The sequence below is a fragment of the Dermochelys coriacea genome, chromosome 24 (assembly GCF_009764565.3).
Source record: "Dermochelys coriacea isolate rDerCor1 chromosome 24, rDerCor1.pri.v4, whole genome shotgun sequence".
In the NCBI taxonomy this organism is placed as follows: domain Eukaryota; kingdom Metazoa; phylum Chordata; order Testudines; family Dermochelyidae; genus Dermochelys; species Dermochelys coriacea.
In genome coordinates, this window is record NC_050091.1 from 11,183,119 (window position 1) to 11,209,410 (window position 26,292).

General features: G+C 51.4%; 1 protein-coding gene across 5 annotated transcripts in view; it reads right to left on the bottom strand.

Moving 5' to 3' along the window:
* Window positions 1-4,190: 4,190 nt before the first annotated feature.
* The window catches only part of CADM3 (cell adhesion molecule 3), a 126,408-nt gene continuing 104,306 nt past the window's right edge, over window positions 4,191-26,292 (bottom strand). For 2 of the 5 annotated variants that reach the window (XM_038382546.2, XM_038382547.2), the window contains 5 exons: window positions 24,709-24,799; window positions 24,204-24,373; window positions 15,642-15,764; window positions 12,437-12,562; window positions 4,191-9,526 (listed from right to left, as the gene is read on the bottom strand). In XM_038382546.2, the coding sequence (XP_038238474.1) occupies window positions 9,408-9,526; window positions 12,437-12,562; window positions 15,642-15,764; window positions 24,204-24,373; window positions 24,709-24,799 (629 nt within the window). In that variant the 3' untranslated portion in view covers window positions 4,191-9,407. The remainder of the gene's footprint in view (window positions 9,527-12,436; window positions 12,563-15,641; window positions 15,765-24,203; window positions 24,374-24,708; window positions 24,800-26,292) is intronic. The other 3 variants (XM_038382549.2, XM_038382548.2, XR_006276919.1) reach the window with 2 other exon arrangements.

Below are 26,292 nucleotides of genomic sequence, written 5' to 3' on the forward strand. Positions count from 1 at the left end.
AGGTTAGGAGGAGTTAGCAGAGAGCCTATAGGGAATGGACAAAGAGCTAGATCAGCAAAGAAATCTACCTAGCAGAGGTTAGAAAATGTAGGACTAAAAAGAATTGCTAAAAGGCAAGCTGAAGTAGCTCTTGCCAATGACATTGAAATAAATAATAAGAGATTTTTTTAGTTCTATAAATAAAGAGATAAGGAAGGAGGAGGTTGGACTGCTGTGCAGTGTGCCTGGGAAAGAGATTACAGATAATCGAGATATGGCCCCAAAACTAAATGAATACTTTGCCTTCATTTTCAGTTAGGATGATAATAGGGAACACGTGCATGAAGTCAGATGGAAGCGAGTATCTAGGAATGGAAATTACTACAAATGTGGTGGAATAAAACTTGACAAGCTAAATGTGCTCAAATTAGGGGACCCGGATAATTTCCACCCCAGAATACTGAAAGAACTGGCACATGAGATTGCTAGTCTAGAAGCAAAGATTTTGAATAAATCTAGCTGTTTGGGGGCAGTACCATGTGACTGGAGAACACCTATGTTTAAGAAAGGGAAAAAAAGCAAGCCGAGCAATTATAGACCTTTTAGTGTGACCTCAGTAGTATGCAAGGCTTTAGAACAAATTGTGAAGGAAAGAATAATTAACTTCATGGAGGTAAAAGATAGAGGGGATGGAATGCAACACAGGTTTCCGAAAGATGGATCATGCCAGACTAACTTGATTTTTGCCTTTGAGAAAATAAGTGATTTCCTTAGATAAGGTAAGTGCAGTACATCTGATATCCTTGGCCTTTGGTAAAGCAGTTGACATTGTACCACATAGGAAAGTATTAGTTAAATAAGGGAAGATGGGGATCAGCACAAGCATTATAAGGTGGATAAGAAACTGGCTAAAAGGGAGAAGGCAACGGGTTTTGCTGAAAGGTGAATTATTGGATTTTAAAGAGGTGACTCGTGGAGTGTCTCAAGGATAAGTCTCGGGACCAATCTTATTCAATACTTTTATTATTGAGACTTTGGCTTAAAAAGTAGGAGAGTGCTAATGAAATTTGCTGATCATATAAAATTGGGAGGCAGTGTAAACACTAAAGAGGGTCAGAATATTATACAGGAAGATCTGGATGGCCTTGACGATGGGAGTGACAGAAATGGCATGAAATTGAGTAGTACAAAATGCAAGGCCATGCACTTAGGGGGTCTAATAATAAGAATTTCTGCTGCAAGCTGGAGGCTTATCAGTTACAAGCAATAGAGGACAGAAACTTGGGAGTGTGGACTGATCACTTGATGACTATGAGACACTAATGGATGCAGTTGTGAAAAAGGCAATTGTGATCCTCGGCTGTATCAGGCGAAGCATTTCCAGTAGAGATTGGGAAGTATTAATCAGCACAAGGCACTGGTAAGCCCTCCTCTGAAACACTGTGCAATTCTGGTCACCCATGGTCAAGAAAGGTGAATTCAACCTGGAACAGGTGCAGAGAAGAGCTCCTAGGATGGTCAAGGGAATGAGGAGTCTCAGGAGAGGAGAGTGGAAGAGCTTGCCTTGTGTACATTAGCACAAAAAAGCCGAGAAGGGCTATGATTGTTCTCTCTAAATCCATTCAGGGGATAAGTACCAGGAAAGGGAAAGAGCTCTTTAAGCTAAAGGACAGTGTTGGCACAAGGACAAATGGATATAAACTGGCCATGAACATATTCAGTCTGGAAATCATCAGGGGGTGAGGATCTGGAACCTCCTCCCCATAGGAGTTGTGGGGGAAAACAACTCAATTAGTGTCAAGAGAGAGCTGGACAAAGCAATGAGTGTGATTGTGTGATGGGGTTGCTTGTGGTGGTGGGGGAACAGGGCTTGGCAGCCCCAGGAGCTTCCTTCTGGTTTATGTCTTATGGTCCTAAAAGCTCATGCTTCAGGGCTTGAGCCAGCCACCTGGAGAAGTCAGGGAGTGATCCCCCCCATGGAGTTTTTGTTGAATTGACTTTCCTTCCTCTGAAGCATCGGGGTGGCCCGGGCTGGAGATATGGTATTGAGCAGGGAGGGCCAGGGCACTGAGCATTCTCTCTCTTGGGCGCTTAGCTGGCTGGTTTTTGCTCACATGTTTAGAGTCTAACTGATCGCCATTGGTGGGGTCAGGCAGGAATTTCCCCCCAAGTCAGATTGGCAGTGACCTTGGGGCTTTCACCTTCCTTGGCAGTGTGGGTGCCAGGATTATCTGGGTATTTCTTAGTCACTTCCCTGCCATTGCAGGGGCCTCAGTCCCTCCTTTTCTCTGTCTGTGGTACGTAACAGTTTCCTCTCCTGGGGGCTGAAATACTTTGGTCTTGTTGTGGTTGTTGGTTAGTGTGCAGGGGCTGGGTGGCATTGGTGGCCTGGGACATAAAGGAGGTCAGATCAGATGATCTGGTGGGCCCTTCTGGCCTTAAACTCTGTCACTATGACTTTGTGGGGATCACTGATCAGCGATGCTGACTCTCTTTCAGGAGAATCCTAGGAACCGGGGGAGTCATTGGCGGAGGATGCCTCTCTCTGTGGGAGTCACTAACTGAGCCTCCATCTCACCTGGTGACAGGTGGGAAGACTACAGCATTGTGAAGATCAGTCCCTCTAGCAGAGTCACTGTCAGTAGGGTCTATTTCTGTGAGTCGCTCTAACTGCAGACCCCTCAGTCCAGGGAAGCCAGTGTAGGCAGGGATACTCTATCCCCAGCAAGAGTCACCTGCCTGGGAGACTTCCCATGAAATCCATTTACTAGGCATGGTGAATTTAATCATTCCTCCACGTTGAAGAGATGGTGTATCCTGTCACTCCTGCACAAAAGATATGGTGTATCCTATCACTCCTGCACACATGAGACATGGTATATCTTGTCACTGTGTCACACACAAGACCCTGTGCACCCTGTCATTCCTGCACATGAGACATGGTGTATCCGATCACTCCTGCACACGAGACATGGTATATCCTGTCACTCCTGCACACGTGAAACATGGTATATCCTGTCACTCCCTCACACACAAGACACTGTGTATCCTGTCACTTCTGTACACACAAGATAGTGTATCCCATCACTCCCGCACACTCGAGACATGGTGTATTCTGTCATCCCTGCCCACATAAGATACAGGGTATCCTGTCACTCCTGGACTCTCGAGAGATGGCGTACTGTCACTTTCACAGAAGAAAGGGAACTAAAGTTTAGTTCAACCTGTTCTATAAAGCAGTTTATAAATAAATTGGAGACAAAGACAATGATAGCAGTGGATTTCTTTAGAGACAAGAACTCACCACAGGTTGTCAAAATATATTGGGCAGGTCCCAGAATTGCTCTGGCAACAAACCAAGATGATGTTAGAATGACAGGACATGTTCATAACTGGAATCCCCAGAAGGGTGTTCTGACTGGTGAATTCTGATGGGACTGGGCTGCCACTCCTTCCAGGACACTGGTATGTGGGGGATGGGGGAGGCCTCTTGGCAACTTATTTAATAATAAATAATACATAAAATAATAATAATAATTATGATGATTATAAAGCACCACTCTGCCCCCTGCAAAAGTGCTGAACAACAATCAGAAAAACAATTTCTTCTTAGCTAATGAGCAGTTACCTTGCCTGCCTGTGCTTCAGACTGGACACCCTGAAGGAGCCAACTGGCAAAGAGGGAGTGTGTCCCCGCGTCACTGCCTCCCACACCTCTGACCCCAGAATCTAGGTTGCCATTGCATTCATCCTGAAAGATGCTGACCAGGTGAGGAGATATCACCACGTCCATCATGTTTGGCTGAGTTCTGACAACCCCTGGGACCCATCTCACCCCACTCCCTCCCTACTCTCACTCCCTCTCTCCTGCATCATTTTCCCTCCTCACCTTATTCCTCTCTCTGTCCTATCTTTCTTTTTTCACCTTCTGTCTAATAAGAGTCTGGCATAATGGCCAGTCCAGCATTTATCAGCATGCCATTGCAGTGATCAGTAAGGCAAGCTAAAGCAAGGGGCCAGATCCCTTGCTGAGGTCAATCAGCAAAGCACCCTTAAACTAAATGGAATTATGTCCATTTACACCAGCTGAGGCTCTGACCTAATAACTTAAACATCCGATTTGGATGGAAGTTTGCAAGGTCTTGGAGAGACCAGAGAGACTGTGTGCTGCACCGATGCCAGTGAAAAGTCACAGAAACACAAAAGATGTACTTTCTTTCTTTCTTTGTGTGTTTTGCCTTGTTTTGTCTTAAAAAGAATCAGACTTCAATTTTATCAACAGCAACCCACGAGTTATAGTCTGTAACTAATCTATTCCCCTTTCCCTCCAGAAAGACATTGATTACACTCTGAAGCAGAATTCCCCGAACTTTGGAAAGCTGAGCCTTCCCTTGCCACCCCATGAAAATGAAATCACTAGGGCGCCCCCACCCTGCCCTGCCCAGCTTTTAGATTTGTAATGAAATGAAATGAAATCATATTGTAAATCATGTCCTTACATTTTTATTTTAAGGAATGATTTCTATTCAATATTGAATGTTAAAGATCTTCATAACAGTATCAGCTCCCTCCATTCACACCAGACTTTCATGAGCAGTGAAATAGTGGTCACTGGCATCAGAGTTACAATCATTGAAATGAAAGGGATAGTTCACACCTCAGCACTATGATTTCAGGCTCTCTACAGACTTAGGCAGAGATCACCGCATTGATCACATGATTAAACTTTTCCTCTCAAGAATAATACTGACTTTTCCAAAAATGAAAATGAGATGGAGAGCAATTGAGACAGAACTGTCTGGTTGCTCCCCCAGGCTTGATCTTCCCACCCTCCGAGGCAGGGTGACATCCTGCACTGATCACAAGGGCTCTCAGACAAGGACCTTTCCCTTTATACAACTTTGTGCACATAAATGGAAAGGGAATAAAGGAACTTTTTAAAATCACTCTCTGTGGCCATACTTTTGGTGTTTCCCCTTGCTGTGTGTTTTATACAAGGTTCAGTGGTTTTATTATTGATGCTTGTTACATGAAATCACAAGCCCCAACTTGATGCAAAACCTCAAACCACAAATGATGGTTTAATGTCATAACAGCATGCTAGATTTTTAAAAACCTTAACCTGGCTGAACCCAGAACTCCCACCACTAATACACAGAACAGGTGTATCCAGTCACTCTCTCATACGCAAGACATGGTTTAGCCTGCCACTTCCACACACTGGACATGTGATATATACTGTCACTATTACACTCTTGAGACATAGTATATCTCATCGCTGGTACACACTCGAGACATGGTGTATCCCACTACTCCTACACAGTCAAGACACAGTGTATCCAAACACTCCTACACACTCGAGACACAGTGTATCCCACCACTTCTACACACTCAAGACACGGTGTATCCTGTCACTCCTTTACACTCGAGACACAGTGTATCCCATCACTCCTACACGCTCAAGACACAGTGTACTCCAACAGTCCTACACACTCAAGACATGGTGTATGCCATCAGCCCTACACACTCAAAACACAATGTATCCCATCACTCCTACATTCTCAAGACACAGTGTACTCCATCAGTCCTACACACTTGAGAAACGGTGTATCCCACTACGCCTACACACTCGAGACATGGTGTATCCCATCAGCCCTACACACACAAGACACAGTGTATTCCATCAGTCCTACACACTTAAGACACGGTGCATCCCATAACTCCTACGAACCTGAGACATGGTGTATCCCATCACTCCCACATGCTAGAGATTGGATGTATCTTGGCACTCTCATACATACAAGACATGCTGAATCCTGTTACTTGCACTCCCTTGGGATGTGGTTAATTCCCTAACTTCCACTGCAGTGGTGATGTATCCTAGAGCTCCCACATACTCAAGAATTTGTGTGTCTCATCAGGCTCACAGCCACTAAAAGGCTGTATCTCCTGCCTCCCATATACACAGCATGAGGGGAAGTTTAGATTTTCCCACTAGACATGTGGGCCCTCCCATTTCCTTGCCACACCCACAGCTGGGTCTCTACTTGGTCCCATGTCTCAGAGGCTTGGAAAATGCTAGTCCCATGTTTATAAGACATGGACCATTCTATAACAGCCATGCACTGGAGGGGTGGGACCTGTATAAACCCCTGGGCAGGAGAGGGGGATCATGTCTTACATCTTGGGTTGCCTCATTTCACACACACAGCTCCTGGGAAAGACACTGCTTACACAGAGCCATGGCTGCCTGCTGCCCAGTGCCCTTTGTTACTCTCCCGAGGCCCATCTTAACCACATGGGAGCCCAGGCCTGTTAGGGTCCCAGCGAAGCCCAGGCCTGTCAGGGCCCCAGGGAAGAACAGGGAACCCCAGGAAAGCACATGGAGACTCAGTCACATTCCAAGGGCCTAGGAAGGCATTTAGCAATGACCCTACCTGGCTACTGTGAGAAGGCTTAGAGATTCTTCAAGGCGGCTGGAGTGCTCAGCTTGCGCCATGCAGACCAGGTGGATGCATGATGAGGCCTCATGGGCCTGCGCCCCATGCAGAGGACAGATGCTGTTTGGACCCACGGCAGAGGCCCATAGTTTGGAACCTGAGGGGCCAGGAGCCAAAGCCTAGCTCTGCAGGGTGGGGTGAGTTACACCATAATTGTGCCTGTTCCCAGCAGTGTATGGAGCTATCACAGCCTGAGGCCTGGTTCTGGGACTCAGCCTGGCTTGTGAGGCTGGTGTTGAGTTGTGCCAAGAGAAGTGGCACGTGGGGCACTGGCTCTGTGTGTGTGGGTTAGTGTCTGTCACAGTGAAGAGAAGCCTTTTGCTTCTCTTGTTGGAAGCCTGTACGTTGGGTGCTGGGGGTTGGGGTCCAGGTCTTAGTTCCCTGTTCCCCAGGGGTGAGACGGCCTCTGTCAGCCCTTGTGTCCAGTTTCTGCTGCCCACACAACCTTGCCCTTGGCCAGGCCCCTCTGCTAGCACTTGCTGTCATGCCTCTGTTGGAAGGAGCAGCAGCCACCACCAGTTCCTGCTTTTCCCCAGCATCTCACCAGTGAGAATTACAGAAGCCCCCCGGGAAGGGGCCAGGTAAAGCAAACGGACAGAAATCATTTCCAGGTGGCTCTCTGATGACCTGATCACCATCTCATGCACTCAGCCGGCAGATGCCACACCGCTCCTGCCTATCGCAGGGGCCAAGATCCAGCCTTGCATGCTCAAAAGCAATGAGTCAGGCTCCCCAACATCCTGAGACTGGCTGAAGAATTGTGAGATTTTCAAAAATTCTAAATTTGGCGGTGGGGACGGGGGATATGCCTTCTCTTATTGCAGCCTTTAGGCCACATTCCTGTCATATTTTCCAGCTTTTCTCTTCAACCAGGAGGGCTAGAAATGTACTTTTAAAAAAATGAAGGCTGAGAGGCTCAGATATTCATAGATTCATAGATACTAAGGTCAGAAGGGACCATTATGACCATCTAGTCCGACAAGACTCCAGGAGCTGGGGCTTTGAGAAACACACCAAATCTCAGGAGACTCTTGATAAAATCATGGGAGTTGATAACAGTGAACACCCCAGAGGGGAATCAGAGGAACCCCCAGCATGGCTGTGACAGCTGAGCCCCTCCTCTCCCGCCCCATAGTTTGGTTGCTCTAACTTAGTCCCTCGCCCATTTCCCAGGCTGTCTGGCAGAGCCCATCTCAAGGACTGGGTTGGGGTTCTTCAATGGGGAATGCTGTGTGCTCTTTGAAGGTGGCGACAGCAGGTGAGGGCCATGCGAGCTCTAGACGGAACAGGGCTATGACTCTGGAGAGTGGGCGACAGGTAACAGCCCTGTGGCTAGAGACACTGCTCTCAGGCTCTTGCCTGGGGAGGGAGCTCCCTGACTGAATTTACGGTTCCCAAAGCTGAGAGGTCTGATGAGCAAACTTCACTCTTTCCCCCACCACGTGCAGCTCAGCCCCTGTGAGAACACTTCCTGGGCTGTTGTGCAGTCTGCCATGAAGCTCATTCCCTCCCCTGGCTTTAGCTGGGGTTGCCAGCGCCCTGTCAGGTTCTGAGCTGTAATGATTCAGATTCTGGGTGGCTGGTTTGTGGGAATGAGGCTGCACAGCTACTTGTGGCCTAGAAGAAAGATGCCCCTTGGCCAAGTCACCTGTGATCATAGCAAGGTTTCTATCTCCAAATGCTCCCTGGGCCTTGGTGCTGGGGCAGGTCGACTGGTCAGAGAGCAGGAAAGGCATGACAGCAGCATGGAGGGCCAGGGCACTCTTACCCCTGTCACCTGGCTCGCCAGGGCCTTGCTGTGCCCATCAGTCCCTGGCACAGGGAAGATACACAAGGATGGTTTCCTTGAACTGAGCATCTCAACAGATGGGTTATTGTCCTGGCTCCAATCTGAGACTTTACAGCCTTTCTTGGAACCATGCATGAGCACTGCAAGTCACCTTGCAGCATTTGAATCTCTCTCCTTGGGTGTCAGTGGGGATTGGAACCTATGAGCGGCTCCCCACCTGGCAGCTGGCTCCCCTTTGTACATGTATCACACAGGACAGTTCTCCTCCCAGATGAACATTGTCAGACACAACCTCCAAGGATAAAATCAGTGCAGGGCCCCAGCAGGCTGGGTGTGCCGGGCTCTCTGAGGCAGCAATACTGCCTCCCTCCCCATCTCGCTGAGGGGAGGGCACATCCCTCTGGATAGGAGCCGGGCTGGGTGGCTACCCCATCTCCTCGCTCTCGCTGGACATTCCCCTGGGCTCTCATGGCTTGTTTGCTGCTGTGGGGCAGAGAAAGACCCCATGTCACTGCCTCCCATCCTCTGCCTAGGGTCATTCCCACAGGTCTGGCTCAGAACACCATGCCGGAGCCAAGGATGGGGGAACACAATGGAATCGTGGCCCTGGTTCTCGGGTGGGAAATGCAAGCAACAGAAAGGGCATCCCAGGCTGCCCAGACTCATGGCAGCAGGCAGCCACCATGAGGGCTGATTTTATCCTTGGGTGTAAATGGAACCAAAATGAAGAGCAGCAACGGAAAGAGCGACATTGACCCCACCCCAACATTCCAACCCAAGGAACCAAAGCAAAGAGCATCCACAAAACCAAAGCAAAGGGGCCAAAGGAAAGAAGGAAAGTGTCACTCACTCACTGGCTTGTCTGTGTGTTTAGTGCGAGTATTGGTCGTGGGTATGAAGGTACAAGCAAGCGAATGGGGGTGGGGCTTTCAATGTTTTTAGTAATAACGTTTTATACAAGTTTGAGAAGCATCATGAGTCAAGCCGGTCACTCTCTGGTCTCTGTCCCGCCATCCCTCTATTCGTCCATCCATCCAGGGCACGAGAGAAAATCTGTTGGGTTGAGTGGGGTTTGTGGTCCAGTTTCCATTTCCATCTGGGTTTGTTGGCTCCATTTCTCTTCTTTCCACCCTGCACCCCTAGATAAAATATTCCTTTTTGTCATCGCCACTGGCCTGGCCTCCCTCAGCATTGATGATGGCAGTGTCAGCATCCGGGGCATCATCTGATCCCTTGGCCTCGTGAGTCAGGTAGGTACCTGGGCAAGGAGAGGGTTCTCATTATCATATGGCTAGTGGTTTAAATGGCTCTTGGACTCTCTCTGCACCAGCTAGGAGAGGGACTGGGTGGCAGGCAGGGCTCAAGGGGGATTCCGGGCTGGAGCTCACAGCTGGAGCTGGCCGGAAAATGGAATTTCCATCCTGCTGAAAATGTTGAGGTTTCAGAAAATATTTCCCCTGGGTGTAAGCTGAGAAGCAGAAACCTTGACATTTTGCATGGACAGAAATGGAAACAATTATGTTGTGGGAGAACCGAACCAGAGGTTTGCAGCTGGCTGGGAACTGCCTGGAACTGGCTCTTGTCCATCTCACCTGCAGGTGGGTGGTCAGGTTGCTGGCATTTCAATTTTCCCACCCAAAACTGCAATTTTGCAAAGAGGGCATTAGAAAATCATTCCCGACCTGCTGTATTCACGGTGCCTATGCTGAGAGTGCTGTGGCCAGGTGCAGCCTGGAGCCCCAAGGTCTAGGTCAAGAGGCAAATCTGACCCTGTGTAATCTCCGCCTCCTCCCAGCCCTACAGTGGACACCTTACTCCTGCCAGCACCCTCCAGGCTGAAGCAACCTCACTCATCAGCCACGAGTTGAGCAGGGTGAGGGATCTTCAGGGCAGGGACCATGGCTGCCTCTGGGTCTGTGCAGCACCCAGCCCATCACCGCCCCAGCTGCTTGGGGCTCTGGGAGTTACAGCCACACAAATAATGACAACCAAGAGTGATGTGACAGCTGGAGGGGCCAGAAGAGCACCTACCCAGAGGGTGTAGGATGGCGGAAAGCAAAGAAGCCTCCACCCCACATGAACTTCAAGCACCTGGCTCCTCAGTATGTAAGTCATACCAACTCCGACTCCCTTACTTTAGTTGGAGGGGCGCCTAGCTCCAAAGGAGCTGAGGGGGTGGCCGTTTCCAACTTATACATCATCTCTGAAGCTGGCCTGGTGTCATAAGCACATAACGGCCATACTGGGTCAGACCAGTCCAGCTAGCCCAGTATCCTGTCTTCCAACAGTGGCTGATGCCAGAAGCTTCAGAGGCAATGAACAGATCAGGGTAATTATTGAGTGACCCATCCCCTGTCATCCAGTCCTGGCTTCTGTCAGAGGCTCAGGGACACCCAGAGCAGGGGGTTGCATCCCTGAACATCTTGGCTAATAGCCAGTGATGGACCTATCGTCCATGAACATATCTAGCTTTTTTTTTTAACCCAGTTATACTTTTGGCCTTCACAACATCCCCTGGCAATGAGTTCCACAGGTTGACTGTGTGTTGTGTGAAGAGGTACTTCCTTATGTTTGTTTTAAACCTGCTGCCTATTAATTTAATTGGGTGACCCCTAGTTCTTGTGTTATGTGAAGGGGTAAATAAAACTTCCCTATTCACTTTCTCCGCACACAGTCATTATTTATAGACCTCTGCCATATCTCTCCTAAGATGAGCAGTCCCAGTCTTTTTAATCTCTTCTAATACCCCTCAACATTTTTGTTGACCTTTGTAATTTTTCCAATTCTGTTTTTTTTTTGAGATGGGGCGACCAGAACTGCATGCAGTACTCAAGGTGTGGGTTTAACATGTATTTATATAGTGACATGATATTTTATGATTTATTAACTATCCCTTTCCTAATGGTTCCTAACAATATGTGAGCTTTTTTGGCTGCCACTGCACATTGAGTGGATATTTTCAGAGAACTATCCACAATGACTCCAAGATCTCTCTCTTGAGTGGTAACAGCTAATGTAGACCCCATCATTTAGTATGAATAATTTGAATTATGTTTTCCAGTGTGCATTACTTTGCACTTATCAACACTGAATGTCATCTGCCATTTTGTTGCCCAGTCACTCAGTTTAGTAAGTTCGCTTTGTATTTCTTCAATGTCAGCTTTGAACTTAACTATCTTGAGTAATTTTGTTTCATCTGCAAATGTTGCCACCTCACTATTCATCTCCCTTTCCAGATCATTGATGAATATGATGAATATCACAGATTCCAGCACCTCACATGTATGTGTCTACTGCTGATGTTAGATCTGATCATCCCTCTGTGTTTTACACACATATCTGCTGGACAGATGAAAAGTCAAGGGAACAGAGAATACCCTGGTTGGGGCAGAGTGGATGGTGGATGGATGGTGCAGAGGTGGACAGATGGATGGATGGATAATATGTGGCCAATGAAAAATCTCTGCAGATGGTCAGAGACAGGAGGATGAGTGCCTAGGTGACCAGGAATAGATTGAATGTGATGCAGGATATTTAGGTGGATGAGTACTCAAGAAATGAACAGAAAACAATGACATGATGATACTACACAGACAGGGTATGAGAGAGAGGTGATGGAGAAGGGAGGGATGCGATTTGATAGCCTTCCCTATCCTGGGCTCAGGCAGGCGGAAGCTGATTGGTTACAAGAGTCTTGTGGGACTTGCTCCTGCTCTTGGGGGTCAGTGGGAGGCAATGCTCAAGCTTGCCAGCCCCAAGGGAGGGAGAATGACCCACCAGGATCCCCATGTGGTGCTGTGCAGATTTAATTAGATCTGCTTTTAGCTGCTGAGGTCAGGTCTCTGCTCCCTCTGTGCCAGGTCATGCGCGGCTCCTCTGTGTACGGCAGGCAGGGGGTGCTTTGGGGCAATAGGAGACTCCTTCCCCCAGGGCTGGAACTCTAGCTCCTCTTGCTCTATGCCCAGCACGCCTCTGCAGCACCCAAGCCGTGAAAGCAAAACGCTTGTCCCCCACATGGCAATGCCAAACCCCAGGAGGCTCTGGAAGAGCAGGGCACGGAGAGCATTAAACAGGAAGGCCACTGGCGAGAGAAACTTGGCTGCCTTCTCCCTCCCACCTCTGAGAGGCCAGCCTGTGAGCTGAGCTGTAGGCAGTGGCCTGGCCTTACCTTTGTGCCTGATTAGGTAGTGTGCCAGGACAATGAGCAGGCTGAGTAGCAGAAAAACAATGACTGCGACCACTCCACCAATCACAGCATGGTATGTGCCAGAGGAGGAAGACATCGGGCTGGCATCTATACATGTGGCAATGCAGGGGAGAGAGAGAGAGAGAAAGGTGTTTACAGGCCCTGCTGAAGTCCTGCATTGTACAGAGATTCTCTCAGCACCAGAGCTGGGGGGTCGCAATGTGTGTGCCTGGCCTGGCTCCATGTGCCCTTACATGGAACCTTGGGGTGCTAAGGGCACATTCCAGTAGAGCACAGCTTTCCCCATGGCTACGTCCTTCCCACCAGCTGCCAGGTCCTAAAAGCTGGGAGTGAAATATTACCAGTGGGAGAGAGAAGTTCAGAACCAGAGAGAGGAGAGGGGCTGCCAGCAGAGATGAGAAATATGATGGAGGCAGAGAGGGGCTGCTGGTGGAGATGGGAAATGCGATGGAGGCAGAGAGGGGCTGTCAGCAGAGGTGGGAAATGTGATGGACGCAGAGGGCTGCAGCGGAGATGGGAAATGTGATGGAGGCAGAGAAGGGCTGAGGTGGAGATGGGAAATGCGATGGAGGCGGAGATGGGCTGTCAGGAGAGATGGGAAATGTGATGGACGCAGAGGGCTGCAGCGGAGATGGGAAATGTGATGGAGGCAGAGAAGGGCTGAGGTGGAGATGGGAAATGCGATGGAGGCGGAGATGGGCTGTCAGGAGAGATGGGAAATGTGATGGAGGCAGAGAAGGGCTGCGGTGGAGATGGGAAATGCGATGGAGGCAGAGAGGGGCTGTCAGCAGAGATGGGAAATGTGATGGACGCAGAGGGCTGCGGTGGAGATGGGAAATGCGATGGAGGCAGAGAAGGGCTGCGGTGGAGATGGGAAATGCGATGGAGGCAGAGAGGGGCTGTGGTGGAGATGGGAAATGCAATAGATGCAGAGAGGAGCTGCCAGCAGAGATGGGAAATGTGATGGATGCACAGTGGAGCTGCGATGGAGAAAGCTCTTGCCCCAGTGCAGTGGGGTTGGATGCAGGCAGAAGAGGAGGAAACTGGGAGGGAAGTGGAGAGAGAGAGGCCAGAGTGGGTCCAAAGGCCTGGAGAGCTGGGACCAGGCAAGAGGTGAAAGCCCACTCCAGTCCCTGTCCCGTTCATCTCTCCCCATCCCATCCTTGCCCTCTCTCCTCTCCTTCCCTGCCCATCTATCCCCTCCCCTCTCCACTCCGTCCCATCCCTACCCACCCTGTCTCCTCTCCTCTCCTTTCCCCGCCAACCCATCCACTGGTCTGAAGTACAATGAACACTCCTGAAAGCGAGTAACCAGAACTGGCCACAGAGTGAGCGACCTACCCCCACATGCTCATGGCCCTCCCTCCTGCCCTGCAGAGCCCTGGCTATTCCAGTCTTGGGCTCCTGTCCAGCTCTGTGATGCCGCCTCAATCCCAACCTGCAGCCCTGGCTCTGTCCATGCCCTTCAGTCCTGCCCCATGGCATGGCATGTTCAGGGGCTCTATCTCCATTGCTATGACAGGTCCTGCTCTGCCAGTCTCCGAAACAGCACAGCCTGTGCGATTGGCTCCTCTGGCTGTCAGGAGCGCTTTGCCCTGGAAGCTGCCATGGCAGGCAGGTGATTATACTCGGAGCAGTTGACGTTGGCCCAGTTCATTCTGACTCCTCTGTTCAAACCGTTCTGTCTCTTGGCAGAACTGGGCTGAAGGGGACAGCAACCTGGAGTGCAGGGTGCTCATGACTCAGAGGGAAACCTCAGGCACTGACTGGGGAGCAGCGCCCCAGAGCACTTCAGACCACCTGCCAGACCTTGCTTTGGCCACTTGGCACCACAGAGCACCTGCCAGGCCCCTTGTCACAGTGCCCCAACCCTAGACCAAGGTTACACAAGGGTGGGGCTGGGGGAGGATGGTGTCTCATGTACATGCTGGGGAGATGGTATCTCGTACTTGTGCTTGGGGGGAGGAAGTTTCTCACAGCAGTGCTGGTGGTGATGGTGTCTTGCGTCCATGCTGGGGGGATGGGAACAATGCCTTGTGCCTGTGGATAACAGTGTTTCGTGTGTCTTGCTTGTGGGGGTCGGGGGGTGGAGAACGGGGTCTCATGTCTGTGCTGAGGGTGATGGTCTTTCTCGTCTCTGCATCTGGAGGGGAGGACGATGTCTGGTGTTCACACCTGGGAGCAGGGGCAGTGTCAGGAGTCTGTGCCTGTCAGGGGAACAGTGTTTGCCAGCTGTGCTGGGCGTGCAGGGGCAAATTTTCATTCAGTTTTAGTTGCTTCATCCCAAAAGTGTTGGCTCAGGAATTGGAAGGTCCAGGGAAGGGTCACAGAAATGCTTAGAGAGGAAGGGGGCATCTGAAGGGGGAGAGTTTGGAATGGAGAAGAATAAAAGAGAGGACGGCAGAGGGATATAAATAGAGAAATGGGGCAGGGAGCCAGTAGAGCTCTGAGCCACCCAGCCCCTTAACACAAGAACAAAAGGCATTCAAAATGAAAAGGCAACACTTCAGACAGACAAAAGGCACTTTTTGCAATGTGTGATTAACCTATCGAACTTCCTGCCACATGACTGCATTACAGCAAATAGCTTAGTACAGTTAGTACATTGATTAGACATGTCACTGCCTGAAAGCAATGGCAATCACTAGGATACACATGGTAAGGGCTCATGTGTTAGGGGAGAGATAGGTGGTTCCCCATCTGGGACCAGAAGATGCATATGGCGATTTTCCACAACCTCCAAAGCCTCTGGCAAGGGTTCCTGCAGCGACAGCACCCAGAGCAAGAGACCACTGGTGTGTGTTACCATGGGCAGAGCAGTACCGGACCAACAGGGAGGTGGGCTGTCACACTTGATGGGCCACTGGCCTCTTCTGCTTCCACAATCCACTTGCCACAGTCTGGGACCTTTTACTCCTATGGGTTCTGGCTTTGCAGGGTGAACTGGCAAGGCGGCTGCAGAACCTGGACATTCCAACTAGGAAGCCAAGTGCTAGGAACAATCCCCTGACTGTACTAGCCAGGGGCTGGCAGTAATTCCTCTGCTGGAGCCACAGCCCTTGTCCCTCTGGGCTTGGCAGCCATTCTCCTCCTATGTCCTGCAGCGCTCCCCACCGGGCATGGGAGCAGGGAATCCATAAAGAAATAGAAAAGGAGCTTACGGTACCTTGGACAGCGACTGGAGTGAAGGATGAAGCAGTAGCCATGGTAACATGAGTGGTGGACTGGGAAGGGCCTGACGAAGGGGCTGGAGTGGAGTGAACATGTGGGGTGGGGAGCTGGGAAAAATCTGGGGAGGACAACAAAAAAAAGGGAAACAAATCAACCTGGAGAGGTGACAGCAATGGTGTGAGAGACTCCAAGATGAAAATGATATCTGGAGGTCTCTGTCAACTCTCTCCTAATGTCCAGCCCTCTGCACTTAGCTCTGCCAGTGCCCCTCAGTCCCGACCTGCAGCTCCCTGCTATCCCAACCATGGGATCTCCCCACACAGCTCTGCCAATGCCCCTCAATTCTGATCTGCAGCCCTGTGCTATCCCAGCCATGGGGCCACCCCACACACAGCTCTGTCAGTTCCCCTTAATCGTGACCTGCAGCCCCCTGCTATCTCAGCCCTGGACTCCCCTGCAGCTCTGCCGTGCTGGTCAGTCCTGACCTGCAGCCCCCCGCTATACCAGCCCTGTATTCCTCCTTTCACAGCTCTGCCAGTGCCCCTCACTCCCACCCCCAGCCATCCCAGCACTGGGCCCTCCCCACACAGCTCTGCTGATGCCTCTCAATCCTGACCTGCAGACCCATGCTCTCCAAGCCCTGGGCTCCCCCCACTGCTCTGCCAGTGCCCCTCAATCCCAACCCACGGTCCCTGCTGTCACTGGTTCAGATGAAGATGGCGAGCTCTTCCCAAAAGAGTGTGTGCTTGGTCAGTGCCAGCACAAGGGCCCTGATCCTGGGAGCTATGCAATGTATAGCAGCGACCCAGTATGGGGGTGTGTAAGTGCTGCTTGACCTTTGCTTAACTCCACCCCTCCTTCCTTACAGGCTCCTCCCAGCCTCAACCCCTTCTTATTTGACATCTTCTCTCTCCTGCCTTCCTGGGGGAGGGGAGGCAGCCCTGGCCATCTGCTGCTCTGTGGCTGTCACATTCATTGCCAATTCCACATGAAGACTCCTTCCCAACCCTTGCTCTCCTCTGCCACCCACATGGACCAGCTTTTTCCTCTTCTCCGGGCACCTCCACTTCCCCTCGCCGCCCGTGCCCTTCCACTTCCCCTCACTGCCCGGGGCCCTTCCCCCTTCCTCTTGCCGCCTGGGGCCTTTTCCTCTTCCCTGGGCCCCTCTGCTTCCCCTCACCGCCCGGGGCCTTTTCCTCTTCCCTGTGCCTCTCCTCTTCCTCTCACTGCCCCAGCTGGCTCTGGCTATAACCATTGGAAAATCAAACTCCATGGTCCGAATCCATGGAAAAGAGCCCCCACTTGGTGCTCTTCCCCCTTCATCTGCACCTGCCCCTCTAGTGCCCTTACTCAGCCTCACACAACCTCCACATGCCCCTGCCCATATGCCCTTCCCTGCCTCCCTTCATCCTGGCTCTGTGCCCTTCAGGCAGTATAGCCCTGTTAGCTTCTGCTTAGTAGCCCTGGGTGTTATGAGTTCTGGTAGCTCTCAGCCTATGTCTGTGATGGGCCTAGCAGCCCATTGAAGCATTTTCCAGGCATCTCTTTGGCATTTCACTGCAGCTTTCCAGGCATGCCCTTGTCTGGCTCTCAGTGTAACGCAGGAGTGTCCTCTCAGGCGGCAGTTAAGGAAGTGCATGAGGGGCTCCCTCTGGATTGCTAGGTGGCATGGTGTTGTTACAACTGAGCCTACATATTGACCCAAATTGTGAGCTCAACTGTGAAATGACTGTAGAAGTTCATAAGTTGCTACAATACCCTGTAATGACTCACGCTGATGGGGAAAGGTACGAGGGGAGACAGAATAGCTGAATTAGTCCAGACAAAAAGGCCTAGTTAATATAAGTCAAGGACTGTGTTGAAATTACATGGTTAAAAACAGGAGATGTGGAGCAGGAAATGAATGAGCCAAAACTGGTATGTCAGAAATGAGGCCTAATTGGGGGACAAAATAATGAGGGGAGGAGCTATTCCACTCACACTCCCTTTTTGGGTCCTTCAAAGAACGAGATTTTGTGATGAAGGAAAGAACAAAAAGAAGAACAGACGGGAAGGGCAGAGGGTCCTGGAGTGAATTTCACCATCATGGCTGCCATGCCCAGGGCTTCCTGGGACTCCAGGGCAGATCCTGATCCCAAGAAGTGTCTTGACCACACCGGGCCAGCGCAAGGGACCCAGATGACATGGCCACCCCACCGGCTCCAGCTGAAACCCAAACACCACCTGGGATGACCGTTACTACCATCTTTGATACCACCTAAGTCAGTAGTTCTCAACCTTTTTGGGCTCCGGACCCATTTGCAAATGTTTACGGCCTGCTGCAACCCAGTAAATAGTCTGGAGGCAGAGGCCCTGGTAGGGTTACCATATTTCTGGGTTTTCCCGGACATGACCTCTGTTCTGGTCCACCGACCTCCGTCTGGGTGGATTTTTGAAATACGAACAAATGTCCATGATTTTTCCTTGCTCGTCCTTTCCCCTTGCCTTCTGGAGAGCAGCGGCTGCTGACAGGGCACCCAGCTCTGAAGGCAGTGATGCCGCTCTGCAGCAGAGCAGAAGTAAGGGTGGGGTGGGATGGTTCTGCCATAGAAACTATACCCCCTCTTCAATTCCCCTCCCCCTGGCAGTGTTCTCTATTTCGGAATTTGAAATATGGTAACCCTCAGCCGTGGGGTGCTTTCAGTCGGATCCTGCCTCCCCTTCCAAAAGAGTTGCGTCCTGCCTGGCACTCACCCCACAGTGGTGGCTCCTGCAGCTCCTGTGCTGTGGGGCTGGCTGGGCTTGGCTCTCCACTCTGGGCATTGCAACCTCTGGGACTGCAGCGCTGCTGAGGTTTGGCCCCGCCCCCCTGACTAGATCAAATTTGCGAGAGTGGAGTTGTGATCTGGCTCTTGGCTTAACCAAAGCTGAGGTCTCTGGATACCAACCCCCTGGACCCTGTTTAGCACTGTTAGTGTCAGACAGTGACTCAGTGATGTTAACACCTTTGGCTCATTTATTAATAGACCAGTGAGCAGGACTCTTGGCAGTGCAAGGCACTGGCAAATGTGTGTTTGGGATCTGAGTGCAGGGGCCAAACAGGGAGATTGGAAGGGGCAAAACCAGAGCCTGTTCTGTGGTGGGGTTGCTGAGGGAGTCTGCATCCCCGCAGGGAGCCCTTCTCCCCACTGACTCCCCCGCAAGGCATGTGAGCAGCTGATACACTGGCTATGTTACAGTCTCCTGGTGCAGACTCCACTCCTGCTTTCTCACAAGCTTTGCAAAATATGACGCAAGATTTGTGTCCAGTTCTCAACTGCCAAGCACCTTGTGTAGTCACTTACCCCAGTGAGTTGTGGGTGCCCAGTGTAAGTGGGACTCACCGTGGTGTAAAGGAGGCACGGGTGCTGGCAGCTGGCTCTGAACCAGGTCTGAAGCCCCCGTGAGCTGCACTTGATAACAATGAAGGAGGGGATTGCTCTGCTCAGCTGCAGAGAGGATGCGACTCAAACAGGGACAAGCTCCAGCACTCGGGAACTCAAACTATTGGGAGCTCTGCTCAGGGGGGTTACCTCTCCTGGTCTCTTCTGGAAGAGGATTCAGCTAGCTCAGCACCAGTCCACATTCCTAGGACTTCAATGACCTGGATACTGGAAAAAAGAAAAGGCGTATTTGTGGCACCTTAGAGACTAACAAATTTATTTGAGCATAAGCTTTCGTGAGCTACAGCTCCCTTCATCACTTTTCATGTTGCATCCGATGAAGGGAGCTGTAGCTCATGAAAGCTTATGCTCAAATAAATTTGTTAGTCTCTAAGGTGCCACAAGTACTCCTTTTCTTTTTGCAGATACAGACTAACACGGCTGCTACACTGAAACCTGGATACTAGAGAATCCATTCAGAGAAGAAGCCATCCTAGATCTGCTGATATGAAGAAACTGACTGAGACAGAATAAAAGGGAGGCCTGAGACCAGTAACCCTGGTCTGCCAGAACCCAGTGTAAAGGGCTCACCACATGCAGCAAGGCAGGGGCATTCAGTGTGGAAAAGCACAGTTGGGGACTCCAGAAATCTAGCAAGCACAGTCCAATGGAAGAGCACATCAGAGTGCACACGGGACGGTGGCAGTGACTGAGGAGCTCTCCGAGATTCTGATCCCTGGGAGAAGGAACAAGACATGGCCAGTTGGCTTCGGAGATGGGGAAGTCATTTGCTTTGGAAATGGAGGGAGTGGAAAGCAAGCAACTATCAAAAAGCCAGCAGAATCCAATAAGGCTCCTAGGGAGAAAAGGAAGGAGAGGGAGGAGCTAACTCTGCCAAAGGGGAAGGAGGGGCTTTTGCCACAAATGTCAGGGGGGAAGACAAAGAGAGAGGGTGCAGCAGGGACATGAGTCAGTACGAAAGGGAATGAAATCTGACGGAGACACTGAGCACCTGTCAGAAAGCTCTCTGCACTAAGCAACACATGGACAAGGAATGGGGACAAATGAATTGAGGAAGCTTCTGATACAAAACTAGCAAGAGAGTCCATGAAAAATGTGAAGATAGGCAAATGGGCGATGTATCAATATCGGGACAATGTGAGTCCCAGGGAGGCACAGTGACGAGCTAATGGACTTACATGCCAGAGCAGTAAAGAAAAGTCCTGGAGAGTTAGGAAGGTTCCAGGGGACAGGTGCTAGTTTTTTAGAAAAGATCAATCAATCAAAAGATCAAAAGAAATCCTGGCATTACAGTCAGTTCACTTTGACCCTCTGCCCCTTACAAAATGATGGACTATTAAAGTGAAATCTCCTTCAATCTGTGCATGGAGGATACTGAGGCGATGAGCAATAAGCAGCACTGGGAGCTGATTGAGAATGATGGAGAAGAGACAAACTTGATTTTGTTTTTTTGGCTAGAATTCTACAGTAGGTAGCAAAAGAAGAGATGGTACTGGAGCTGCCGTGTATCTGGAGTTTGGTTTCCTGTCACACGGAACCTCTGCTCACCTCAGTCACTCAGATTGACTCGGGAGCTGCTGAAAACTGGAGGAAGAACTGCCAAAATAACCCAGCCAATTCACAATAATGGACCATGAGATAGAACTGTGCTGGGCACCAGGGATGGATGGATGGGAGGTCACAGAAAGAAGCAGATTTCCAGAAGTAGTCTGGAAATTCAGCATGCAGAATCGGGGCCACATTTCTAAAGAGCTAAGCGTGCTGCACACATGTTGGGTGGTACTCAGCTCCTGAGAATCCAGTTCTGGCTGTCACAGTGGGAGCGGCTCTGTAACAAGCACTTTCAAACGTGTCCCTGAGAGCGCTTGAAAGCCAGGCCCTGCTGGTCTGGGAGGGGACTGCACAGCCATGAAATTCACCAACAACCCCCACTAGGAGGAGCTGCAAACACCGGTGGGGACACAGAACAGATCCCAAGGCAGCAGGAGATTAGAGTTACCATAATCAGAACCCTGAATGGTACACAGCTCTGTTCCACATGCAGAGCACACTGACTCATTAAACATAGGCAGGGAATAGCAGTAGCAATGTCTTGGAAATGCAGCACAAGCAGCAGGTGAAAAAAACACAGCAGCCTGAATACCCCTGGGAAGAGAATCCAGGGCAGCCTGCAATTCTCCATGGGGCTGGGGGCAATCTGCTCCCCTCCTGCTCTGCATGGAGGGCCCGAGGAGCAGGTTAGACATGAGCAGGTTAGACATGAGCTGCTAATGCACTGGGGCAGGAACAGAGGGATCACACCCTAGAGGCTCTCTGGGACGGTGGCCGTGCTAGGGAGACTGTTCAGTTCTGGACAGCTCAGAGCAATGATCTAGGGCTGGGAAGGCTCAGTTAGGGGAAGAAATGAAGGGCTGAAGTTACCAAGTGCTCAGCAGCCCATTATTCTCCATGGGGCTGGGGGCTAAGCCTCCTTTGTTGTCAGTGGGAGCTGGGAGGAGTCAGGCTTTTTTGAACATCTGGCCCTAAATCGGCTTACAAAAAGCAATGAAAAGGCAGTGGAAGACACACCTAAACCCCTCTGCACAAGGGTGACAGGATTAAGGAAACTTCCCTAGCCTCATTTGCATCAAGGATGGGACAGGGAGGCATCCCCATTAGCATACAGAATGGAGAAGAGAGATTCCAAGGCAAGAACCGCACTGAACTCTGGGGTATCTCTGCTCCAGATGTTAATGAACCCACGTCTGCACACACCCAGCTCAGTAGTTATCAGACCAATTCGAGTAATAAATCCTTTATTGGTATCCAAAATAAGGAACCTGCCTAATTGCATTGTGAGCTCCCTTGAAGGAACACCACCGTTAGCCAAGAATGAGCAGTTCCTATCGTCTAGCCTGAACAAAACAACTTTGGTATCCTCCCTTGAGTCATCAGTTTACCCATAAAGAAATCTAGTGTTCTCCCTTGAACCACTGTTGTTTCCCTACAAATACTCAAGTAAGTGCTCTGATGCTTGTATCCAACATCTGCATCAGTTCCACTGGGACTTCATCTTCTCCTGACCAATCGTGCTGGGGGCTCTGCCTGTCTCCAGTACTCGGGACCCTCAGCTACCACCACCACCTGGGAACCCCAATCGATTCAAGCTTCATGGAGTGGTGAAAACCCAGGTCTCTCTCTCTTGCTTTCTCTCTAGGTATAGCCTACTGACCCTGCCATGTGTGATCAGTTATAGTTTTCTAAACCTGACTTTTGTAATAAAATTTAAGTTAGATTTAATATTATAACTGTTTTGTTTGTTTGGCTCCGCTTGTATGGTTATTATCTGGCAATAAATAACTTTCATGGTTAAGCTGGTTGCTTCTCTCTCTCTCTCTCTCTTTCTCTTTAACAATGCTCCTTGTACTTAAGTTAAAGATCCCTGCAGCACCCAATAATCCCATGGGGTTTGCTCATCAAGTGGGCTACTACCAGAACAATTATAACGTGAAAGTGGGGATAGGAACAAGCTGAACCTGGGATATATGGGAGTAGCAGCTTGGAAGTGCTGCTCGACTCAGCCTGCTGAGTCCAGGGGCATATAAGGGGTCAGCGTGGGAGTGCTGATTGACCCGGTCCTCTCAGACGCACTCTGTTAAGGTGTGTGTTCATCTGATTCTGGGGCTGGAAGAACCCAGCCCTGGGGAACCTAGGTCCTGCAGGCTCCACTGTGAGGGAACGTGCAGAAGGGAGAAGTAGAGCTCCGAGAACACAAGTGACACAAGCAGTACATGGATAGATTTCCAGACACCCCCCCGCCGCCTGAAGAGTAACTCTAATAATTGAGTGTACCCCAAGTAATTGGCAAATCTGGCCCATCTGTTCTGGGAGAAGAGGGCAGGACACCAGGGAGTTCAGCCTGTGAACATGTGCAGGGTGTTAACAACCATCAGAGAGAGAGCAGACTCAGTTCAGTATCCCACACAGGGTGCAGCTCAGAGCAGTGGGCTGTCATCCCAGAGGGGGAGAGCAATCTGAAACTCCAGGAGTTTCTTCTGAGAGTGTGCAGGTAGATCTGGCTAGGGGACAGGTGGGAGCCCCATCCCATGAGACTGGACAAACACCTCCAAACTTCCTGCAGGGCTAGTCCTGCACTGCCCCGGGGATGCTCCAGAAGGAACCAGCAGGGTGTTTCCAGTTATTGCAGTCCCTGACATTCAGGACCAGCTTTTCCTCCCCATTGCTGGCTGCTCTCTTTCCATATCACTATCCACAGGCGGGTAGCTGAGCAGACCAGCCCTCTCCCTGCCCCAGTTCATCTCTTGTCCTTACAGCAGCAAATGACTGAACCTAGCCCAGGCTGTGTGGCTCCCCTCCCAGCTTCCCACAAGCTGCGCTCCCTCCTCCTGCACATGGGCTCCCCAGCCAAGCAACACCCAACAGCTCCTGCAGGGCTCTGGAGAGGCAATCTGCTCCCCTCCTGCTCTACATGGGGGGCTCGAGGAGCCAGCGGGGAGGGAGGGGAGCAAATGAACAGGAGAGGAGGAAGAGTGAGCACAGGAGTGCAGTGAGGAGTGACCCAGGGGGAGAGTGGGGAGTAGGGAGGGGAGAACAGCAGAGAAATACCAGAGAAGGAAGAAAAGAGGAACAGGTTGGAGGAGGCAGCAGCAGCTTCACGGAGCCTGTGCCAAAGAAGCAGCTGCAGGAGCTCAGAGACAAGCTCCCTGAGGCTCAACATCTGCAGTTGGCTGGGTCCATGCTGGGTCCATCCGTGAGACACTGCAGTGTACTTCCAAAGAGCATCACCCCTGGCAGCGGGCATACCCAACACACTGCTCCCCGGACAGGGGTGTTCGCAACACACCTGGAGCTCCCCGGCACGGGTGTACCCAACCCACTGGGGCTCCCCAGTAGGGGTGTTCCTAACACACGCAGAGCTCCCCGCAGGGGGTGTTCTGCACAAACCCAGGGGCACACATCAGATGGCTCCAGCAGTGAGGGATGAGCCCCACAGAGGGACATCTCCACTGTACTTCGCAGCATATTGCAGAGGCTCCGGGGAGTTGAGTGCAAGGAAAGGTTCAGGTGCCAATCCCCGGAGAGGGGAGGAGGCAGCAAGCAAGCGCTCCATGCCCTCTCTGGTGCCCAGTGCTTACCATTGATGTCCAGGTTGTACCTCACTACAACGCTACCCATAGTGCTGGTGGCCATGCAGATGTAGGTGCCGCTGTCACTCTTGTTGAGGAAGGGGAGGGTGAGGACACGGTTGGTGTTTGGACGCAGGGGAAGATCGCTGCCCTCCTTCGTCCACAGGAACTCCTGGGGGCTAAGAGGACAGGGGTTAGTGAAAGGCAAGGGGCGCTTTCCCGAGGGGCATAAACCCACGCAGCAGCAGGTGCTGGCTTCAGGGGTCAGCCCAGCTAGGAATTCATTACAGCAGCTTCCATTTCCCAGGGGAGCTTCCCCCACGGTTCCTGAGGCCCTTGCAGACTGTGACAAAGGCCTGACTGCATCCCACTAAACTGGCAGGAGCTGCAGCGCCCCCGGGACAGGCCCTAGCAACAAGGCTGTAGCCTGGTGAAGAGAGCTATGAGTGGTACTGCAAGTAGCCCTGCAGGAGAGGACAGGAGCCAGAGGGGCTGGGGAGGGACAGGCGCTTACATCGGATTGCCCTGGACTTCACACTGCAGCCGCAGCTCCTCACCCTCCCGGGGGTAGGGGGGGTCCGGCTCGATCGTTGCTGTTGGCTTAACTGGAGGGAGAGAAAAAAGAGAAAGGTAAAAACCAAAATCCTGGAGCACGTTCTGTGCTGCCCCCACTCCTGCCCGCCTCCCGATGGTGCCCCTCCCGCCACAACCACGGCATGTCCCTCACTACACCCTGAGCTTGCCCCCCTGCATTTCAGCTGCAGCGTGCCCCTCCCGTCGTGTGCCTGCAGCGTACCCCTGCCCTCAAACATTTGCAGTGTGCCCCTCCCTCCATACACCCGCAGAGTGCCCCTCCCTCCATAAACCCACAGCGTGCCCTTCCCTTCCTACACCCACAGTGTGCCCCTCTCTCCCTACACCTGCAGCGTGCCCCTCCCTCCCTACACCTGCAGCGTGCCCTTCCCTCCCTAAACCAGCAGCGTGCCCCTCCCTCCCTAAACCCGCAGCGTGCCCTTCTCTTCCTACACCCACAGCGTGCCCCTCCCTCCATAAACCCACAGCGTGCCCTTCTCTTCCTACACCCGCAGCGTGCCCCTCCCTCCATAAACCCACAGTGTGCCCTTCTCTTCCTACAGCCACAGCGTGCCCATCCCTCCCTACACCCACAGCATGCCCCTCCTTCCAAACATCAGCAGCTTGCCCCCCCTCTAAACATCAGCAGCATGCCCCTCCCTCTACACACCAACACTTGTCCCCCCCACCGCACAGCAATACTATGTCCCTCCCTTCTTCCCTCCTGCCACACACCCGCAGTGTGACCCTCTCTTCACATGCCCACAGCGTGCCCTTACCGCCATTCACCCGCAGCATGCCCTTCCTTCCCTACACCTGCTGTGGGATGTGCGTACGTAGGGGGTGCTTAGCAGTGAGCTATGTGTGCGTGGCGGAGGTTAGTGTTGGGCTGTGCGTATGGGGTGGTTAGTGGTGGCTGCGTTTTTGGGGAATTGGTTAGCACTGGGCTCTGTGTGTGTATGGAGGAGTTAGTGGTGGGAAGTGAGTGTGTAAGGGTGGTTAATGGTGGGCTGGGCTGTGTGTGCGCGTAGGGGTGGCTAGCGGTGGGCTGTGTGTGTGTACAGGATGTTTAGCGATGTAATGTGTGTTTGCATAGGGGTGGTTAGCGGTGTGCATATAGTGGGCTGAGTATGTGTGTAAGGGATGTTTAGCGGGGGATTAGTGTATGCACAAGGGCTGTTAGCAGTGGGCTGTGTGTGCATGGGGTGGTTAGCGGTGGGCTGTGTGTGTGTACAGGGGTGGTTAGCAGTTGGCTGTGTGTGCATGGGATGGTTAGCGGTGGACTGTGTGTGTGCATAGGGGTGGTTAGCGGTGGGCTGTGTTTGTGTACAGGGATAGTCAGCAGTGGGATGTGTGCGCGTAGGGGTGGATAGCGATGAGATATGTATGCGTGGGGGTGATTAGCGGTGGGCTGTGTGTGTATAGGAGGGTGGTTAGTGATGGGCTGTGTCTACATAATGGGGGTTAGCGGTGGGATGTGTTTGTGTAGGCGATGGTTAGTGGCAAGCTATGTGTGCATGGGTGT